This window comes from Hyalella azteca, unplaced genomic scaffold (genome assembly GCF_000764305.2).
Source record: "Hyalella azteca isolate HAZT.00-mixed unplaced genomic scaffold, Hazt_2.0.2 contig4930, whole genome shotgun sequence".
Taxonomy (NCBI): domain Eukaryota; kingdom Metazoa; phylum Arthropoda; class Malacostraca; order Amphipoda; family Hyalellidae; genus Hyalella; species Hyalella azteca.
Window position 1 is genome coordinate 84,083 of NW_025935138.1, and position 17,507 is coordinate 101,589.

General features: G+C 43.4%; 1 protein-coding gene across 1 annotated transcript; it reads left to right on the forward strand.

Annotated features, from left to right (window-relative positions):
• Window positions 1–192: 192 nt before the first annotated feature.
• Window positions 193–5,808, forward strand: LOC108674950 (doublesex and mab-3 related transcription factor 3, truncated). The gene is made up of 3 exons (XM_018162939.2): window positions 193–579; window positions 2,124–2,262; window positions 4,748–5,808. The coding sequence occupies exons 1-3, from the start codon at window positions 295–297 to the stop codon at window positions 5,692–5,694; spliced, it is 1,371 nt and encodes a 456-aa protein (XP_018018428.1). The 5' UTR covers window positions 193–294; the 3' UTR covers window positions 5,695–5,808.
• The last annotated feature ends 11,699 nt before the right edge of the window (window positions 5,809–17,507 follow it).

Below are 17,507 nucleotides of genomic sequence, written 5' to 3' on the forward strand. Positions count from 1 at the left end.
ACAAGAAAGAAGTTTTGGGCTCGTATTCAATTTGTATTTGATGACGAGGTTGAGATTTTTGCTGGTTTAACAAACTAATTCTGCGAAACTCCTCGACTGATTGATAACATTGCAGCACTTGCTTTCGTCACTTGACTGCTCTCACTGGCTTCACTCGAAAGTTTCAGATTATTTTCGAAGATTCGTGAAAAATCGCAAGATCCTTAATCGATAAGATTACCTCAGTGGTAGTCCAGTTTATTGCTCATTTCAGTCTTTACATTGTTAAAAACTCTCAAAGAAGGTTCCATCACAATGGACACCTCGAACCCCTCAATGACATCTCCCTCGCTGGCCCAGATGAACAACATGCGTTCCAGCACCACGGTCACCATGTCAAGTTTGAGCTGCTCTCCGTTGCCATCTTCTTCGCCTTATCCGCAGAATGAAAAAGGCGGGCGGAAACCGAAATGTGCGCGCTGTCGGAACCACGGCATGATCAGCTGGCTGAAGGGACACAAGCGCCACTGTAAATTCAAGGACTGTACGTGTGTCAGATGCAACCTAATTGCTGAGAGACAAAGAGTCATGGCAGCTCAGGTGGGCAAAAGTTTAGAAACAGAAACCTACTTGTTAAAATAATTGCTTTTTTCAGTTGGAGAAAAAGTCTAGTTTTTTGAGTTTTGCAAATCAAATTCAGTTATAGTGATCTGTCTCAAATTAACACGTTGCCTACGATTGCTGCATCTTGTACAATTATTTCATTTTTTTGTACTTTTTTTAAGCAGGGTTGCCAGACGGTCATTTTTTCCGGACAAATTCCGTGATTTAGTTTTTCTCACTTGCGTTGACCGGCTAAAATTTATGATAAGGGTACTTCCTAATTAAATTTTAAATACTGCAAAAAGAAAATAAATGGAGTTTTTATAGCGGAACCTACAAATAAACTAGTATACATTGAATTATCGGCCTTTTTTAGCCTTTTTTGTTCTCGGATTTGGCCGATTTTAGGCAACCTGAATTATGTACCACTACCTCCTGGAGAATTACATTTCGTGGTACGCTTATATGTACCAATACATAGTCAACGTGTTAAGGAAATAAAAATCAATTGTTTTAGTCATAATCTATCTAAGACTAGATCTTCAGTTATGCTTAATATCTCTCACTAATGAAATGAATTGGTTACCGTCCGGTTATAAGATCGATTTTTTTTATAGATTTAGCATTTAAATGTTCGCATACTGTAATCTTTATCTTTTTTAAATATCTTAAACGCTTCAATCAACTTTAATTAACAAACTTGCCTTTCATCAAAACTTCATCGGACCACAAATTATTGCTGAATATTTCTTCATTTGAATTAAATTTCTCATGCAGTCCAGTTTCTCGTAGCTTAAGAGAGTTGGGAAATGTGTACATTATTTTGTTGTATGACAATACCTGTAATCAATTTTTATTTCTACCTTATTTCTACAAATCTATTCTATAATGAGGCAATACTCACATCCACTAATAAAGGCATTTTGCGTTTGAACGCAGTAATAGGCTCTTCCCAATTTACCCTCCAAATGCACGTAATTGGGCATGGGATGTACAAATTCATATGCGTGTTGAAATTGGCTGGCTTTTTACTATTCATTTTATAGAACATGAATCATGAAGTGAGAATGATAAACATGAATAATTTGCAAATAAATTTACAAGATAAAAACTTTTAACAAAATTTCATGGAAATTTTACTTTATCAACGAAAAATATATGAAGGAATTCATAAATTCATGAGAGATGCACTTCAGTTTATAAACTCGTAACATTATATAGTAGAAGTAAATACATAAAAATTGTCATAAATCAAGCATAGTTACGCATTTTCACATTTATGGAAAAAATGCACTATTGTGCTCGCCATGTCCGTCTGTCTGTCTGTCTGTCTGTCCGTCTGTCCGTCCATCCGTGACCTCAAGTTTTCGTCGACGAGAAAATGCGCTCTCTGTCACTCACTGCAGTGAGTACTGAGTTATATTTTTCTATATATGTCAATAAATGATTCATTTTATCTGATTATCTATTAAACGCGGATAATCAGCTGTTATTTTAAGATAATAATTATTAACTGAGTATCCCCTTAACCGCGTTGGCAGGTCGCGCTGAAGCGGCAGCAGGCGGCCGAGGACGCGTTAGCGTTGACGTTCCGCGTCGCGGCCACGGGCTCCTCGTACAACTTCCTACCGCCCGGACCCATATTCGGGCTGCCCGTCACCGAGCCCAGCCAACATACAGGTTAGTTAATTGTAACCCATAGCTGTTAAATAATAATAATAATAATTGGAGAGGTGAATATATATGGACTAAATCTTCAGGCCGCCCGTCACCGAGCCCAGCCAGCAGACCGGTCAGTTGTAACCTATAACTGTTAAATAATAATAATAATTAGAGCGGTGAATAAATATGGACAATCTTCATGCAGTCTGCCCGTCTCCGAGACCAGCCAACAGACCGGTCAGTTGAAACCCATAACTGTTGAATAATAATTATTGGAGGGGTGAATATGGAATCAATCTTCAGGCTGCCCGTCACCGAGTTGCCCAGTTAATTGTAACCCATAGCTGTTGAATAATGATTATTGAGTAGAAACATGGGTATGGTCCCACAAACCGTTAACAAATGGTAATTATTGTAAAGTGTGTTCACCAAATAGAAGAGGATAAAAATCAACAACATTGAAGATGAATAAGTCGAGGGGTGTCCGTGATAGAAAAATGAAAACACGAAATTAATTCAATGAAAATGTAGAAATACTAGCACCACCCTAAATCTCAGTCATTGACATAGCCGATGCAATTCAGCTTGTGCCAAGTCCGTTACGACATTCAATTAGTTCGCCATTAAAAATAATGGATGCACTCATTATTTTTAGCTAACTCACCTCAAGTCCTAGTCAACTGTTAGCTGAGTCACAATTTCATTATGATAAGACACTTTCCAACATGAAATATTTATTTATTTATTTGTATTAGATTTCGATCAAACTGAACTGAATAACTTAGGTAATTGAATCTCTAACCAGAGAGTCAAGTCAGGTTGATTAGGTTTTCATTAATATTGTTTTTATTTATTTTTTTTCGGGGAATGCTCCTCAAGCCAAAATGCTGCATTGCCAATTTTAGTTCCTGATTTTCCTAAGCAAAATTGTATCCGTGCATCATTGCATTGGGAAATTTTATTGCCATATTATGCCCATGTTTGTTGGAGAACATTTTTTCGCTCTTTCATTTGTGCAGCTACTGTATTAGTTGTTATTAACCAAATTTCTGTTCGTTTTTTGACAAAACTAACGGGAAATTTAACTTTAAAGATATAATCTATTCGTAAATCGAAAGCTATGAGAAAATAGCGTCATACTTCCTTTAGGAAATCATCTTGATTGCTCCTAACATTGCATTATTACGAGATTTATAAATTTATAAATCAAGAGATAAAAACTCCTCTGTTGAACCTAAGCGGAGAACGCCACTCTTGCGTTGTATTTTCATACCCATGTTGCTCCTAGGAATTTAAGTGTTTAGTTACGCCTAAGAGCTACTTAAGAATTGCACTGCATCTGTCACGCGTCCATTACAACGAACTCGAGACGTAAAATCAAAATTAGATCTTAAGTCATCAGGCTGAGATCTCGCTGAAATTAAACGGATGAAAATATGCATGGCATATGGGTTGTTTATATTGTTCGCGAATGTCAATCATTCATCATTCCTTTCCGAGTTGATGCTGGGAAGTTCAATATCTCAAGTTATGATATTTCATTGACAAAATAGACAGTTTCCCATATATGGACTCTAAAAAATATTTGGTTTGTGAAAGGAAAAGCTAGAACTCGGATAAAACTCATTGTACCTATTGTTAACAAAAAATTTGGGGCTTCATTTTAATGTTAATTTCTTGTTTAAACTTTTATATTGCTCATTTATACTCTTTTACCCATATCAAACAAAAAATGGACGTAATATTTCGATTATTTACGAATGTGATAAGAACCTAAATAAAAAATCATCGGCACCCGCTGGCTGCGCAATCATTATCATTTTGGTAGTGAGAACATAATTCAAGATATGTTAAAATGGGTTAAACTAATTTGGTTAACATTGCTTCTGGTCACCTGGTGTGACACAGACAAACAAAGAATGTAATCCTTGCTCTAGTTAAGAGCGTCCAAATGTGTTCGCTTCATCTCATGTTTATCTTCATAACATCGCCGACCGTGACGGCTATAGAGTGAAGAACGCTACGTTAGTAGCGTGACAGTCCTACTTAACTTCAGTCGTGTCTTATTTGTGATTTCTCTTTAGAATTCATGGCTTTCAATATGGTATGTATAGTCACTAATTCAATCAAAGACTGTAAATATATATTGTTTGTATTACTACTTGGAGGTACATTAATTTTGTTTAATAAAAAACTGGAGACCGATTTTCATGTATTTTCATCATTAATATGCATCATCATTTTCCATTTGCTTGTTCGAGAATTTTAATTGCCATTTTGATCAGAGACTTTTTATTTGGTATGTGTTTTCTCCAGCTTGACTAGAACGTTTTGATATTCATTAATTTATCAAGAAACAAAACGCACGCTTAGATTTAGTTAAAATTTCTAAATAGTGCTATCCCTTACTACTGTGTTCTCCGTCGTAATATTAGTTCGAGTTCAAGAAATTATTAAAGTAAGTATCCCTCAGTGAATATTTTTTCCACTTAATTCGTTGCAGAGATTGACAAGGAAGCGCCGGTGGAGGTATTGGACTGTAGCCACAGTTCTGGCAGCTCTGAGAACTCTGCAATGGCTAACCAAGAACCGCCAACTCCATCTGAAGGCGACCTCGACAACCCTCAGTTATGCAGCGCTAATGACCTCGTCTCTCCTGAGGGTAATTCATCGACAACTGTTTCCCGGAGTGATGTTTTCAACTCAAAAACCAACATATCACCGCCAAGTGTTTCGGAAACTGGAAAAACAGAAGAAACTTTGTTTGACGCCCGCACTTGTACAGCCGGAGTCACCGTAGCTAAACAGAGTTCTCTGCAGGAACGGGCGTACCTCGAAGAAGAGCCAGAAAAGAAAAATGATTTCCCCGGAGTCGAGGTTCTCTCAAAGATTTTTCCTAATGAGCGGCCTGGTGTTCTCAGCCTTGTGCTGGAGGGATGCAATGGTGATCTGCTGCGAGCTGTTGAACACATTTTATCAGTTTCCGATCATTCAAAACGAGATTCGATGCGACCATCAGTGAACCTTTCATGTAGCGATGCCCAAACACCAGCAGAAGTTACGTTCCCATCACGACCTTCATTGGGAGGTTTGAAATCAGCATTTTCTCCTCTGCCCTTCCACAACATCTTACCACCAGGCTCGCATCAACACCCAATCTTCACAAGTCGACCTGCACTTCTGCAGGACCACATCCTTCATCGCAATATTTCTGCGCACTCGTCTCTGCTTCCTATCAACGCTCACTACCCATCGGTTATTCCACCAATGTTTCTACCTCCCTTATCTTTAACCACCAGACCTTACGTGGATAATTCCATCCCCGAGACACCACAAGCCCTCGACTACGCCGCGAGGTTCGAGTTTCTGTCAAGGTCTGAATTTGGAAGATTGCGGGGAGCGGTGCCGGATGTTCGATTGCAATCACCGTCCGCTGATGATAGTGGATGACCAAGTGATCACTAAATTTCTGTTGTAAAAATCTCTGCTATTCGTATTTATTATCATTATTGTTATTATTTTTTGTGACCATACTGCGTCACAGGAAGGTGTGTCGCTTATGGTGTAGTAAATAATCATAGTTACGACAACAGTCGTGGGAATTTTTGCATTTTTTCAGCGATGTCGATTAAATAAGAATTTTAGCTTGTATTATTTTTATGTTGATTAAATCTTCCTAATTTTAAAACAAGTGAAATTAGAAGCTATGAACAAAAGCGTCATCACGAACGGGACATAAATCCCGTAGTAGGTAAATATTTCTTACCACTCGACCTTAAAAATTTCCTACAAGGTGGGTTTTAAATTTTTTTAGCCATAATTGCCAATTAATTATGTACCTGGAATGAAATTCAAGTGTTTTACCGCATTTTTCTGTAAATATATTCTTGACTTCTGTGATGAATATACGACGCTCTGTAATGGAAATCATAATTTAAATGCTGGAAAAGTTTGATTTGTTGACACAATTAGCGTTTTTAAATTCATAGGAACAATACTATTTTGGGCAAAATTCTAGTGATATGACTGTAAAAATGCTTACCATAAGCAACACATTTTGAAAATATCGAACATTGTACCATCCAGGCGCAGTATAGGTTTAAGAGCTAAAAAGTGTAAGCATTGTAATATTGAATATTGAAACAGTAAGCATTGTAATATTGAAACTTCACAAAATGTCCTAATCGACAAAATGCATGTATGAATATTGTAACCATTTTTCATGACGGCTTGAGCCAGCTATGCGCAAGCTGCATGATTGCTAATTAGTGTTTATTAACGTAAGAAAAAGTTTCCTGTGCCATGCAGTGTCGTGTGTAGAAAATAATTTTACTTCACTTTAATATAGTTAGCAAAAATCATGTGCCAAAACGCCTCAATTTATTCTAATAAAATGGAACTTAATTTTAACTCTGTCTCGCTGCCTCCCATATCCTGAAATATCTTCATAAATATGATATTTATTTTCATTCTCTCCTCATTTTTACCGAAAATTGATTGCCCTCTCATAATAAATGCCGAAAACTCAAATTTAGTTCCCTGAGGTGAAAAATTAATGTATAAAGATCTAGTAAAATTAAATTTTATCTTCGATCAGGAGGCCTACATTCGGCTTAAGTTCACAAGTGAGCTTCTATTTTTTTTTTGGTTCCTGCACTCAAGTAAAATTTTAATTAAAAAAACTTAATTTAATTTAGAAAAATCAGCTTCCTTCAGGATTCCCTGAGACTGAGCAAAATGAACTAATTTAGCTTAAATGCCCGCAGTATTAACTAATTATAATGCTTCATCTAGAGTTTGTTCCACATTGTAAGATCTATTATGTATAGGGCAAGATATTAGCCGATTCTGTAATCATGGTGCACTATCTTATAATTTATGCAGGTTTGGTTGAAGACCAGAGCGTACTTTTTATTTACGATTTTCTTATTGTTCTTTTCGATAAGCCGAACGAAATTTCTAGCTGGCGCTTGGAGATCAAAAAGTAGATTACCGAATGACATTTTATTGCAGTGCGACGTTTCGAATATATCAATATTCATTATCAAGCAAGTGAACAGTTATTACAACGCTAAAAATTGAAATTTGGACATGACATAAGTTCATACAAAAAGTATTATAGATACGGTTCAAAATCGAAAATCAAATTAAATTAAGCCTGACGGACGATCGTTGACGAGTGCAGCGGTTGTCCAGCTCTATGGTGACCTTGGCAATGGCGTCTAGTGCAAGCTATAGCTTGTAGCAAGAGGTATCAAGCAAGTTATAGCCCGACGACGGTGTCGTGCCATCCGTCGAAGGGCTATGTGTGTGGCAGAGGACTTGTTCTCGGCTGCACGTTGAAGCGAGGGGCCTCAGGGTTAGGTCCAGTCAGGTTTGGTTCCTTTACTGAGTGCTCTGAAGGTAGATGAACTAGACCTGACTTGGACCTAACCTGCGAGGATTCTCACTGTGGTCAAAAGAGTCGAATACTACCGATGGATTCATCAACCTCTCCTCCCACACTCTGAGCAAGGAGCAAAAGGAACTTCTAAACCTCGGACTTAATTGTCATTTGATGTCCAAGTTCAGCAAAACTAAGAAGAAAATCGAACTCGAAATGCTATATGATTCTCTTTTGAAACTAAAAAATGAAGGTAAAATTAACATCAACCCTGACCTAAAAGACCAATTACGCGCCGAAGCCACCAAACAGCGTGGCTCATCGACCTCAAAAGCCCTTACCCCAGCTCTACGCCTGGCAGCAAAGCAATTACGAGATAACGACGAAATTGTAATTCGAAAAGCTGATAAGAAAGGTCTTGTTCTCTGCTGCACGTTGAAGCGAGGGACCTCAGGGTTAGGTCTAGTCCGGTATGGTTCGTTTACTAAGTGCTTTGAAAGTAGCTGAACTTGACCTGACTTGGACCTAACCTGCGAGGATTCTCGCTGTGTTCAAAAGAGGTATCAAGCTCTAGACCGGGACACCAGCAGTGTCCCGGTGGCTGTGGCTGTCTGAGACAGCCTGACGGACGATCGTTGACGAGTGCAGCGGTTGTCCAGCTCTGTGAAGACCTTGACAATGGTGTCTGGTGCAAGTTATAGCTTGTAGCAAGAGGTATCAAGCAAGTTATAGCCCGCCGACGGTGTCGTGCCATCCGTCGAAGGGCTATGTGTGTGGCAGAGGCCTTGTCCTCTGCTACACGTTAAAGCGAGGGACCTCAGGGTTAGGTTGAGTCCGGTATGGTTCGTTTACTGGGTGCTTGGAAAGTAGCTGAACTTGACCTGACTTGGACCTAACCTGCGAGGATTCTCGCTGTGGTCAAAAGAGGTATCAGGCAAGCTATAGCCCCTGACGGTGTCGGGCCATCCGTCGGAGGGCTATGTCTATGGAGATGGTCTGTGAACGTAGACTTTTCTCAGCAAAGTTGAGCGCACATTTTGACTTGGACGCTTACTGCCAGCCATGGACGATGATGGGAGCATGGCTAAGGCACGGCAAACTTGCTTCTGCATGCCCACAACACTTGTGGATGGTTAAACCTTGGCTCTGGCCAGGCATTCGACCTCCACTGAAGGAATTGGTCTCGGAGCTGATATGTGCAAAACGTAGACTTTCGTCAGATAGCCTACTGTCAGAAAGTCTACGCAGAGGGTCTGTGAACGTAGACTTTTCTCAGAAAAGTAGAGCGCACATTTTGACTTGGACGCTTACTGCCAGCCATGGACGATAATGGGAGCATGGCTAAGGCACGGCAAACTTGCTTCTGCATGCCCACAACACTTGTGGATGGTTAAACCTTGGCTCTGGCCAGGCATTCGACCTCCTCTGAACGAGTTGGTCTCGGAGCTGATATGTGCAAATCGTAGACTTTTCGTAGACTTTTCGTCAGAAAATCTACGGAGAGGGTCTGTGAACGTAGACTTTTCTCAGAAAAGTCGAGCGCACATTTTGACTTGGACACATACTGCCAGCCATGGACGATGATGGGAGCATGGCTAAGGCACGGCAAACTTGCTTCTGCATGCCCACAACACTTGTTGATGGTTAAACCTTGGCTCTGGCCAGGCATTCGACCTCCTCTGAACGAGTTGGTCTCGGAGCTGATATGTACAAATCGTAGACTTTTCGTAGACTTTTCGTCAGAAAATCTACGGAGAGGGTCTGTGAACGTGGACTTTTCTCAGAAAAGTCGAGCGCACGTTTTGATTCGAAGGCATACTGCCAGCCATGGACGATGATGGGAGCATGGCTTGGGCACTGCAAACTTGCTTCTGCATGCCCACAACACTTGTGGATGGTTAAACCTTGGCTCTGGCCAGGCATTCGACCTCCACTGAAGGAATTTGTCTCGGAGCTGATATGTGCAAAACATAGACTTTCGTCAGATAGCCTACTGTCAGAAAGTCTACGCAGAGGGTCTGTGAAAGTAGACTTTTCTCAGAAAAGTCGAGCGCACGTTTTGATTCGAAGGCATACTGCCAGCCATGGACGATGATGGGAGCATGGCTTGGGCACGGCAAACTTGCTTCTGCATGCCCACAACACTTGTGGATGGTTAAACCTTGGCTCTGGCCAGGCATTCGACCTCCACTGAAGGGATTTGTCTCGGAGCTGATATGTGCAAAACGTATACTTTCGTCAGATAGTCTACGTCGATCACTTTTCTGAGTGGCGTGAGATGCTTGGTGTGACCGAGTAATTGTGCCATCAGAAAAGTGATCACGTAAGAGCGAGGGACCTCAGGTTAGGTCCAGTTCGGTAAGGTTCGATTACTTGGCTTGAGAAATCTGGTATCTGACCGTGTCGATTTCTAAGTGGCGTGAAATGCTTGCTGCGGCCGAGCAATCATGCCGTCTGGGAAAGTGATCTCGAAATCTTGGTGTCTGACCGTGTCGATTTCAGAGTGGCGTGAGATCCTTGCTGCGGCCAAGCAATTGCGCCCTCCCGGAAAGTGACCCCAAAAATTTCGAAGCCGGGAGTCGATCTATGGAGGGTGTGAGTTGCTGGCTGGGAGCAAGGAAAGTCATGCTGCACGTTAAAGCGAGGGACTTCAAGGTTAGGTTAAGTCCGGTATGGTTCCTTTACTGAGTGCTTGGAAAGTAGCTGAACTTGACCTGACTTGGACCTAAGCTGCGAGAATTTTGGAATTCGATATCTGACAGGCATAAGTTGCTGGCTGCGGCCGAGCAACTGTGCCGTCTGGGAAAGTGAGCTCGAAATCTTGGTGTCTGACCGTGTCGATTTCAGAGTGGCGTGAGTTGCTGGCTGCGGCCGAGCAATCATGCCGTCTGGGAAAATGACCTCGAAATCTTGGTATGTGACCGTAGAGGTTTCAAAGTGGTGTGAAATCCTTGCTCCGGCCAAGCAATTGCGCCCTCCGAGAGCATGACCCCAAGAATTTTGAAGCCGGGCGTCGATTTCTGGAGGGTGTGAGTTGCTGGCTGGGAGCCGAGGAAAATCATGCCGATGAGGAAAGTTACCCTAAGAGAAAATTTGGTCACATGGGTCGAAAACCTCGGCTCTGGCCGAGCAAACACCCCATCTCAAGATGGTGGTCTGGGGAAATTGCCCCAAAAATTGTGGCGACTTTTTTCTGGATTTTGACATATTGCCAACTTTTTACCCTAAGAGATTTTGGTCTCCCAAAAATTTTTGGGGCCGTCAAAACGTGGCTGGGACACGACGTCTGACTACCCCTTCGAAGGGCGGATCAGAAAAACCAAGGTCCAAAATTTCGAAATTTTGGGCATTTTGGGTCGTTTCCTTGGCCTGGCCGGGCAAATTCTATAAAATTTTTTGTACGTGCAATGGTATTTTGTAGAAACTTCTATAGGGACCACTGGCCGGTTGAAGGGTCAAAAATGGAAGTTCTCGGGATTGGTTCCCCGAGTCTTCTGGTGACTCCTACATGCCTTGGCGATGGTAGGAGAGCAAGGTTTCCGCTCTCCTCGCTGTTTGGACTTGGCTTTGTCCAGCAGTGCCCCGGGTGCCTGGTGCTGCCTGAGGCAGCCTGGCGGACGGCCGTTGACGAGTGCGACGGTTGTCATGACAGTAGTTTAAAAAGAATGTGTTGCTCACTGCAAATTCACCCGCTTTCACCGTTTAATTCATGAATAAAGATGAAATGGAAATATTATCCACGATCTAAACATCAGCGTTAGTTCCTAATTAATACACGTACAAAGTTACATTGAGTTCTGTTCATTTTAAATGAGATATTCATTGGTTATGAGATTTCCTGGTGGTCTCTGAACAACTGTTAGTCTGGCTCCATAAATACCTTGAGAATCGATCTTCAAGAGTTACAGTTGGAGATACACTGTCAGAGTTCAGTCCTGTGAACATCGTTGTCCCGCAGGGTGCCATCTTGTCCCCAGCTCTGGTCAATGTAATTCTATGGTCATATAAGTGCTGTGAGCCTGTGACAAGAGGTATCAAGCTCTAGCCCCCTCTGTGAAATGATGGAAGTCGTGTCCGTAGACATCACACATAAAATTTGAATATTAAATGCTAAATTAGAACAAATTATTTTTGCCTATGAACTTAATTTGACCATTTACTAACTCATGACCTAATCTAGAGCGCGGCGCACTGCCACTTCTAAGAATATGTAAATTTGCCTGAAAGTTGAATATAATTTCTTAAGGGGAGCATGTAGGTCAAAATCGACAGGTTCAAGGCTCGACCACCTGTGATGGGGCTTCAATTCGATTTTTGAGTGGCGTGAGTTGCTTGGTCTGGCCAAGCAATCGTGCCATCTTGGAAAGTGACTTCGAAATCTGGTGTCTGGCCGTGTCGATTTCTGAGTGGCGTGAGTTGCTTTGTCTGGCCAAGCAATCGTGCCATCAGAAAAGTGATCACGTAAAAACGAGGGACCTCAGGTTAGGTCCAGTTCGGTAAGGTTCGATTACTTGGCTGGAGAAATCTGGTATCTGACCGTGTCGATTTCTGAGTGGCGTAAGTTGCTTGGTCTGGCCAAGCAACTGTGCCATCTTGGAAAGTGATCTCGAAATCTTGGTATGTGACCGTGTCGATTTCAGAGTGGTGTGAAATGCTTGCTGCGGCCAAGCAATTGCGCCCTCCGGGAAAGTGACCCCAAAAATTTCGAAGCCGAGAGTCGATCTCGGGTGGGTGTGAGTTGCTGGCTGGGAGCAAGGAAAATCATGCCGATGAGGAAANTAGTGATTAAACAGACGTACGACATTCACATGCTTTATAGTTTTCATCGTTGGTGTTTTGTTTCCTCGAATACAGAGGCGGTTTAGAAGTCATATTGGTAATGAAACTTACCGCAGTTCGATTACAGTCTGTGTTACTGGTGAGCCAGGTAAAAGATCATTGACAGTTGATTCAAACTTATTCTTTATTTCTAATAATGTATATGAAAAGTGTGACAAAAGATAAACCTGGAGCTTATATCATAGACATGATTTTAGCAAAATAAGTTACATAACAATTCTATTTCTACCTATCCCAAATAAAGTCAAGTATTAATTATTGGCGGTGCGAGGAATGCTTAAACACCAACACCTCGTACAACGTCGATCAACTCAGGAGGGTAGGAGAGCAAGGTTTCCGCTCTCCTCGCTGTTTGGACTCGGCTTGGTCCTTCAGTGCCCGGGGTGCCTGGTACTGCCTGAGGCAGCCTGGCGGACGATCGTTGAGGGGTGCGACGGTTGTCTAGCTCTGTGGAGACCTTGGTATCACTGTCTAGTGCTGTCACAGACACGATGCCAGCCATGGTTGATCATGGAAGCATGGCAAAATGGAAAATCTTGGGTGTTGGCCTCTGGAGTGNGACTGCGTGGGTGCTGCCGAACTTGAATTTTCCGGAATTAGCAGACAAGTCGATAATTTGCATGCTACGATACACATTTAACATTATATTTACTCTACAGTTTAAAGTTACAATCTCAAGCTCCTCGGTCAACGATATATTGATACTATTTTTACACGTTGAAATGAACGTGACTCATTTCTGGATTGGCGTGAGTTCCTTGCTCCGGCCAAGGAAATCGTGCCGTCTGGGAAGTGACCCCAAAAACTTGGATTTGTGAGAAATGCTTGGTGGCGACTTTTCTCAAAGCTGCCAACTTTTGTCGGCTCTGGCCGAGCATTCGACCTGCTGTGAGATGGAGCACTTGGTGGCTCGAGAAATCTGGTGTTGGACCGTGGAGGGTGTGAGTTCCTTGCTGGGGCCAAGGAAATCATGCCGTCTGGGAAAGTGATCTCGAAATCTTGGTATGTGATCGTTGAGATTTCATGAGGGTGTCATTTGCTTGCTGGGGCCAAGCATTTGACCTCTCACTGTGCTAGAGACCTTTTTGGTCCCAAAAAATCGTGTACCCTCTGGTTTCGATCTGGGTGTGTAAGTTGTCGGCTCCCAGCCGACAATTCTCCCGGTCCGTATGCCTCATCGCAGGCACACGGTCGGGAGTATACTGTGCTGCGAACCCTAGAAGTGTTACCATAAGACACTGCTTGAGCCCAAGCCCAGGTTGACTCCCCAAGCCTGAGGCGAGATTTGCTTGGCGCAGCCAAGCAAATTTCTCTCGATGATTGACGAGACAAGGGGCGGTGTCTCGAATGGCCCATGTGGTCGTGGCGGAGAATGGACTGGCTTGCCGCTGGTGCTGATTTTCCTCCTTGAAATCGCACAGCGATGGATCGAAACGTGGTTTAGCACAGCTATGGGGTCGCAAACGTGGCTCTGGCCAAGCGTTCGACCTCCTCTGGCTTGGCTTGCCATGGGTGGCTTTGGAAGCATGGCTTGATGGTGGTGCATTGTCGGCTGCGGCCAAGCAACGTCGCCCTCCTCTGGCGGAGGAGTTGGTGGCTTGAGAAATCTGACTGTGAGGTGGGTCGAAAACGTGGCTGCAGCCAGGCATTCGACCTCCTCTGGCTTGGCTCGAGAAATCTGGTGTCTGACCGTGTCGATTTCAGAGTGGCGTGAAATCCTTGCTGCGGCCAAGCAATTGTGCCCTCCTAGAGCATGACCCCAAGAATTTTGAAGCCGGGCGTCGATTTCTGGAGGGTGAAAGTTGCTGGCTGGGAGCAAGGAAAATCATGCCGTTGAGGAAAGTTACCCTAAGAGAAAATTTGGTCACATGGGTCGAAAACGTCGGCTCTGGCCAAGGAAACAGGCCACCTCGAGATGGTGGTCTGGGGACTTTTCCCCATTTTTTTGTGGCGACTTTTTTCTGGATTTTGACATATTGCCAACTTTTTACCCTGAGGGTTTCCACCCCCGCCAAAAATTTTTGGGTGTCAAAAACGTGGCTAGGATCAAGGATCGATCGACCCCTCCGAAGGTCGATGCCCAAAAATTTGGTCCAAATTTTGGCCGATTTTGGGCATTNGCCCTCCGAGAGCATGACCCCAAGAATTTTGAAGCAGGGAGTCGATTTCTGGAGGGTGAAAGTTGCTGGCTGCGGCCAAGGAAAATCTTGCCGATGAGGAAAAGTTACCCTAAGTCCTCTCGAGAAGAAAAGTAGGGAAAAAGGGGTAACTTTTCCCTTAGGGAAAAGTTACCCTAAGTCCAGAGAAAATTGTCCTCTCGAAATTTTCTCTGGGGACATTTCCCCATTTTTTGTGGCGACTTTTTTCTGGATTTTGACATATTGCCAACTTTTTACCCTAAGGGTTTCCACCCCCGCCAAAAATTTTTGGGTGTCGAAAACGTGGCTGGGATCAAGGCTCGATCGACCCCTCCGAAGGTCGATGCCCAAAAATTTGGTCCAAAATTTGGCCGATTTTGGGCATTTTGGGTCGTTTGCCTGGCCCGGCCAGGCAAATTCTATAAAATTTTTTGTATGTACAATGGTATTTTGTAGAAACTTCTATAGGGATCGAGTGCTGGATACCGGTGAGCGTTGAAGGTCGTGACGTGAGTCCGACTGGAGCCGCCGGTAATGCAGATCTTGGTGGTAGTAGCTAATACCTCAGTGAGTAACCTAGGGCTGTGAGGTGGATGAGGGTTCCATGTCAACAGCAGTTGAACATGGTGTAGTCGTACCTGAGCCAGCTGTGAAAGAAGTGGAAGATCGTGAGCGGCGAGTGCTGAAGTTGCTCATCGGTCTGTCCGACACAGCCGCGCACCGGTTGCAGTTCGCTTGTCTCACATAGTACAGGCAGAGTGTTGGATTTGTCATGAGTCGGTTCACGGTTGTTGACTGGATCTCTCTCTCGGTTGAGAGAGTTGAAAGCACACAGTTCCGACCGAACTCTGAATTGGCATCTCTATGCCTCAATTTTCGAGACGGCGTGACGGTGTTTAGTGTGTGTTTGGTCAGCAGTTTGTTTTTTTGTCGACCGGCTGCGATCGTACCTGGCGAAAGGGAATTGGGCAATGTTTGTCCAATACTTGCCTCGCTGCCCCCGAGTGTTCTGCACTCGGTTCCAATGCTATTGGAACCTGACCTCATCAGCCTGCCGTTGCTCGTTCTGGAGATCTCTTCTCTAGTTGACGGGTGTGGGGAGCCTGCAAGCAATTGAAATGGCGTAAGGCTCTCTCACATTGGCAAAGCGGCACAGCTGTTGTGATACGTCTCTNTGACCGCATCAGCCTGCCGTTGCTCGTTCTGGAGATCTCTTCTCTAGTTGACGGGTGTGGGGAGCCTGCAAGCAATTGAAATGGCGTAAGGCTCTCTCACATTGGCAAAGCGGCACAGCTGTTGTGATACGTCTCTGAGATCCTGGTGGGTCCCTGAAGACGTGGTCTTGGGGTAAGCTTGTTAGCTCTCATGCTAAGCTCAAACGTCCGACAAGATCGAGACGAATCGTACCCACATCCGCATCCAGTCTCCAAGGTTCGTAGCCTCTGCAGAATCAGAACCACGTAGGTAAGGGAAATCGGCAAGCTCGATCCCTAACTTCGGAACAAGGATTGGCTCTGAGAGTCGAGTTATGACACGTCCTCTTTTACTTCCTTGCAGCAACAAGGAAAAGAAGACATCCAGTCATCCTTCCCACGAAGACGATGACGGCACTGAAGATGAGGGTGAAGAAGGCAGTGGTGACAACAATGAAAGCAGCACAACGTACGTGTTTTCTCTTTATTGAATTATAATAATGTTAGATCTTGCTCATTTTCTCCCTACAGCAGTTACGAGCTAAAAGCCTGCAACAGATGGGTAAATAGAGTAAAGCGAGACAACCGGGACGATATAGGTAAAAAGTTACCACTTCGACTGAACCGGGACAATGTCCGCACCATACAGTCATTTCTATCCCCCTGGTTGTCTCGCTCTGAACCGGGACTTGCCCAGTTTTTCGTAAATTATTAAATTAAATTACTTGATAATAATTAAGTTAATTATAATTAATTAATTAATTAATTAATTAAATTAAATTAGTACTGAGAGAGACCTCGACTAATCGCTTTTTTTCACTTACACAGACGAGGCCCAAAGGCATACTCGCGCACTCGTGGAAGAAAGCTGCATGGATCTCAGTGGCCTTGTTTTGTCACAGCCTGCCAGGGCCTGTTACGCCCAAACCATATGTGCCGGCACTATGAAGATGCCCATGGATTCAGAGAAGAAGCATCTAAAAAATTGACTGGATTTCATCGAAGACACGATAAGCTGATGAAACTTTGTGATGAACAACCCGTCTTGAGCCCCAGCGAGCTTCGGCTATATGGTGAAAATATATTGAAAACCAACAAAGGAAGCCTACCCAAGACAATGCCTGCATTCGCATCAAGTGAAAAAAGAGATCTTGCAAAGCCACTCACCATGCTATTTCATGTGATGGATGGAATGGGAGCACATGATGATATGATCAAGGAAATTTTTTCATTAAGAGATCAACCAGTGCCGTCAACTAGCACGACCGCCGTCACAAGACCAAGCCAAGACCTGCAAGGAGAGGAGATTAATGAAGGATACCTTAGGCAAAAACGCCCCGTGCAGAACCCTGAGAACGCTAAGTTTCTCGTGACAGTTTGTCCTACGTGTTTCAAAGGATTTCACCCCCGAAAGCTGCAGCAACACATTATAAGGGCGCACGGTAAATCAAACTCCGATGCCTTAGCCATGAAAAAGACCGCCACGCCTTATGCGAGACTTGTTTCAGTCCCGACAGCTCCAGGAAGAGGTCAATCCCTCAACAGCAAAGTTCCACAAGATATATTAAACGAAATCAAGGCTGCATTCCTTGCTGGAACAACGAGAGCGGGTCGAGTCATGTTGAGTCATGCCACTGCTGAAATTAGCATCGAAACAGCAGTGGCTTCGGAAAACAGTGGGCAGAGTTCTTCAACGATGCAAGAAGCTTC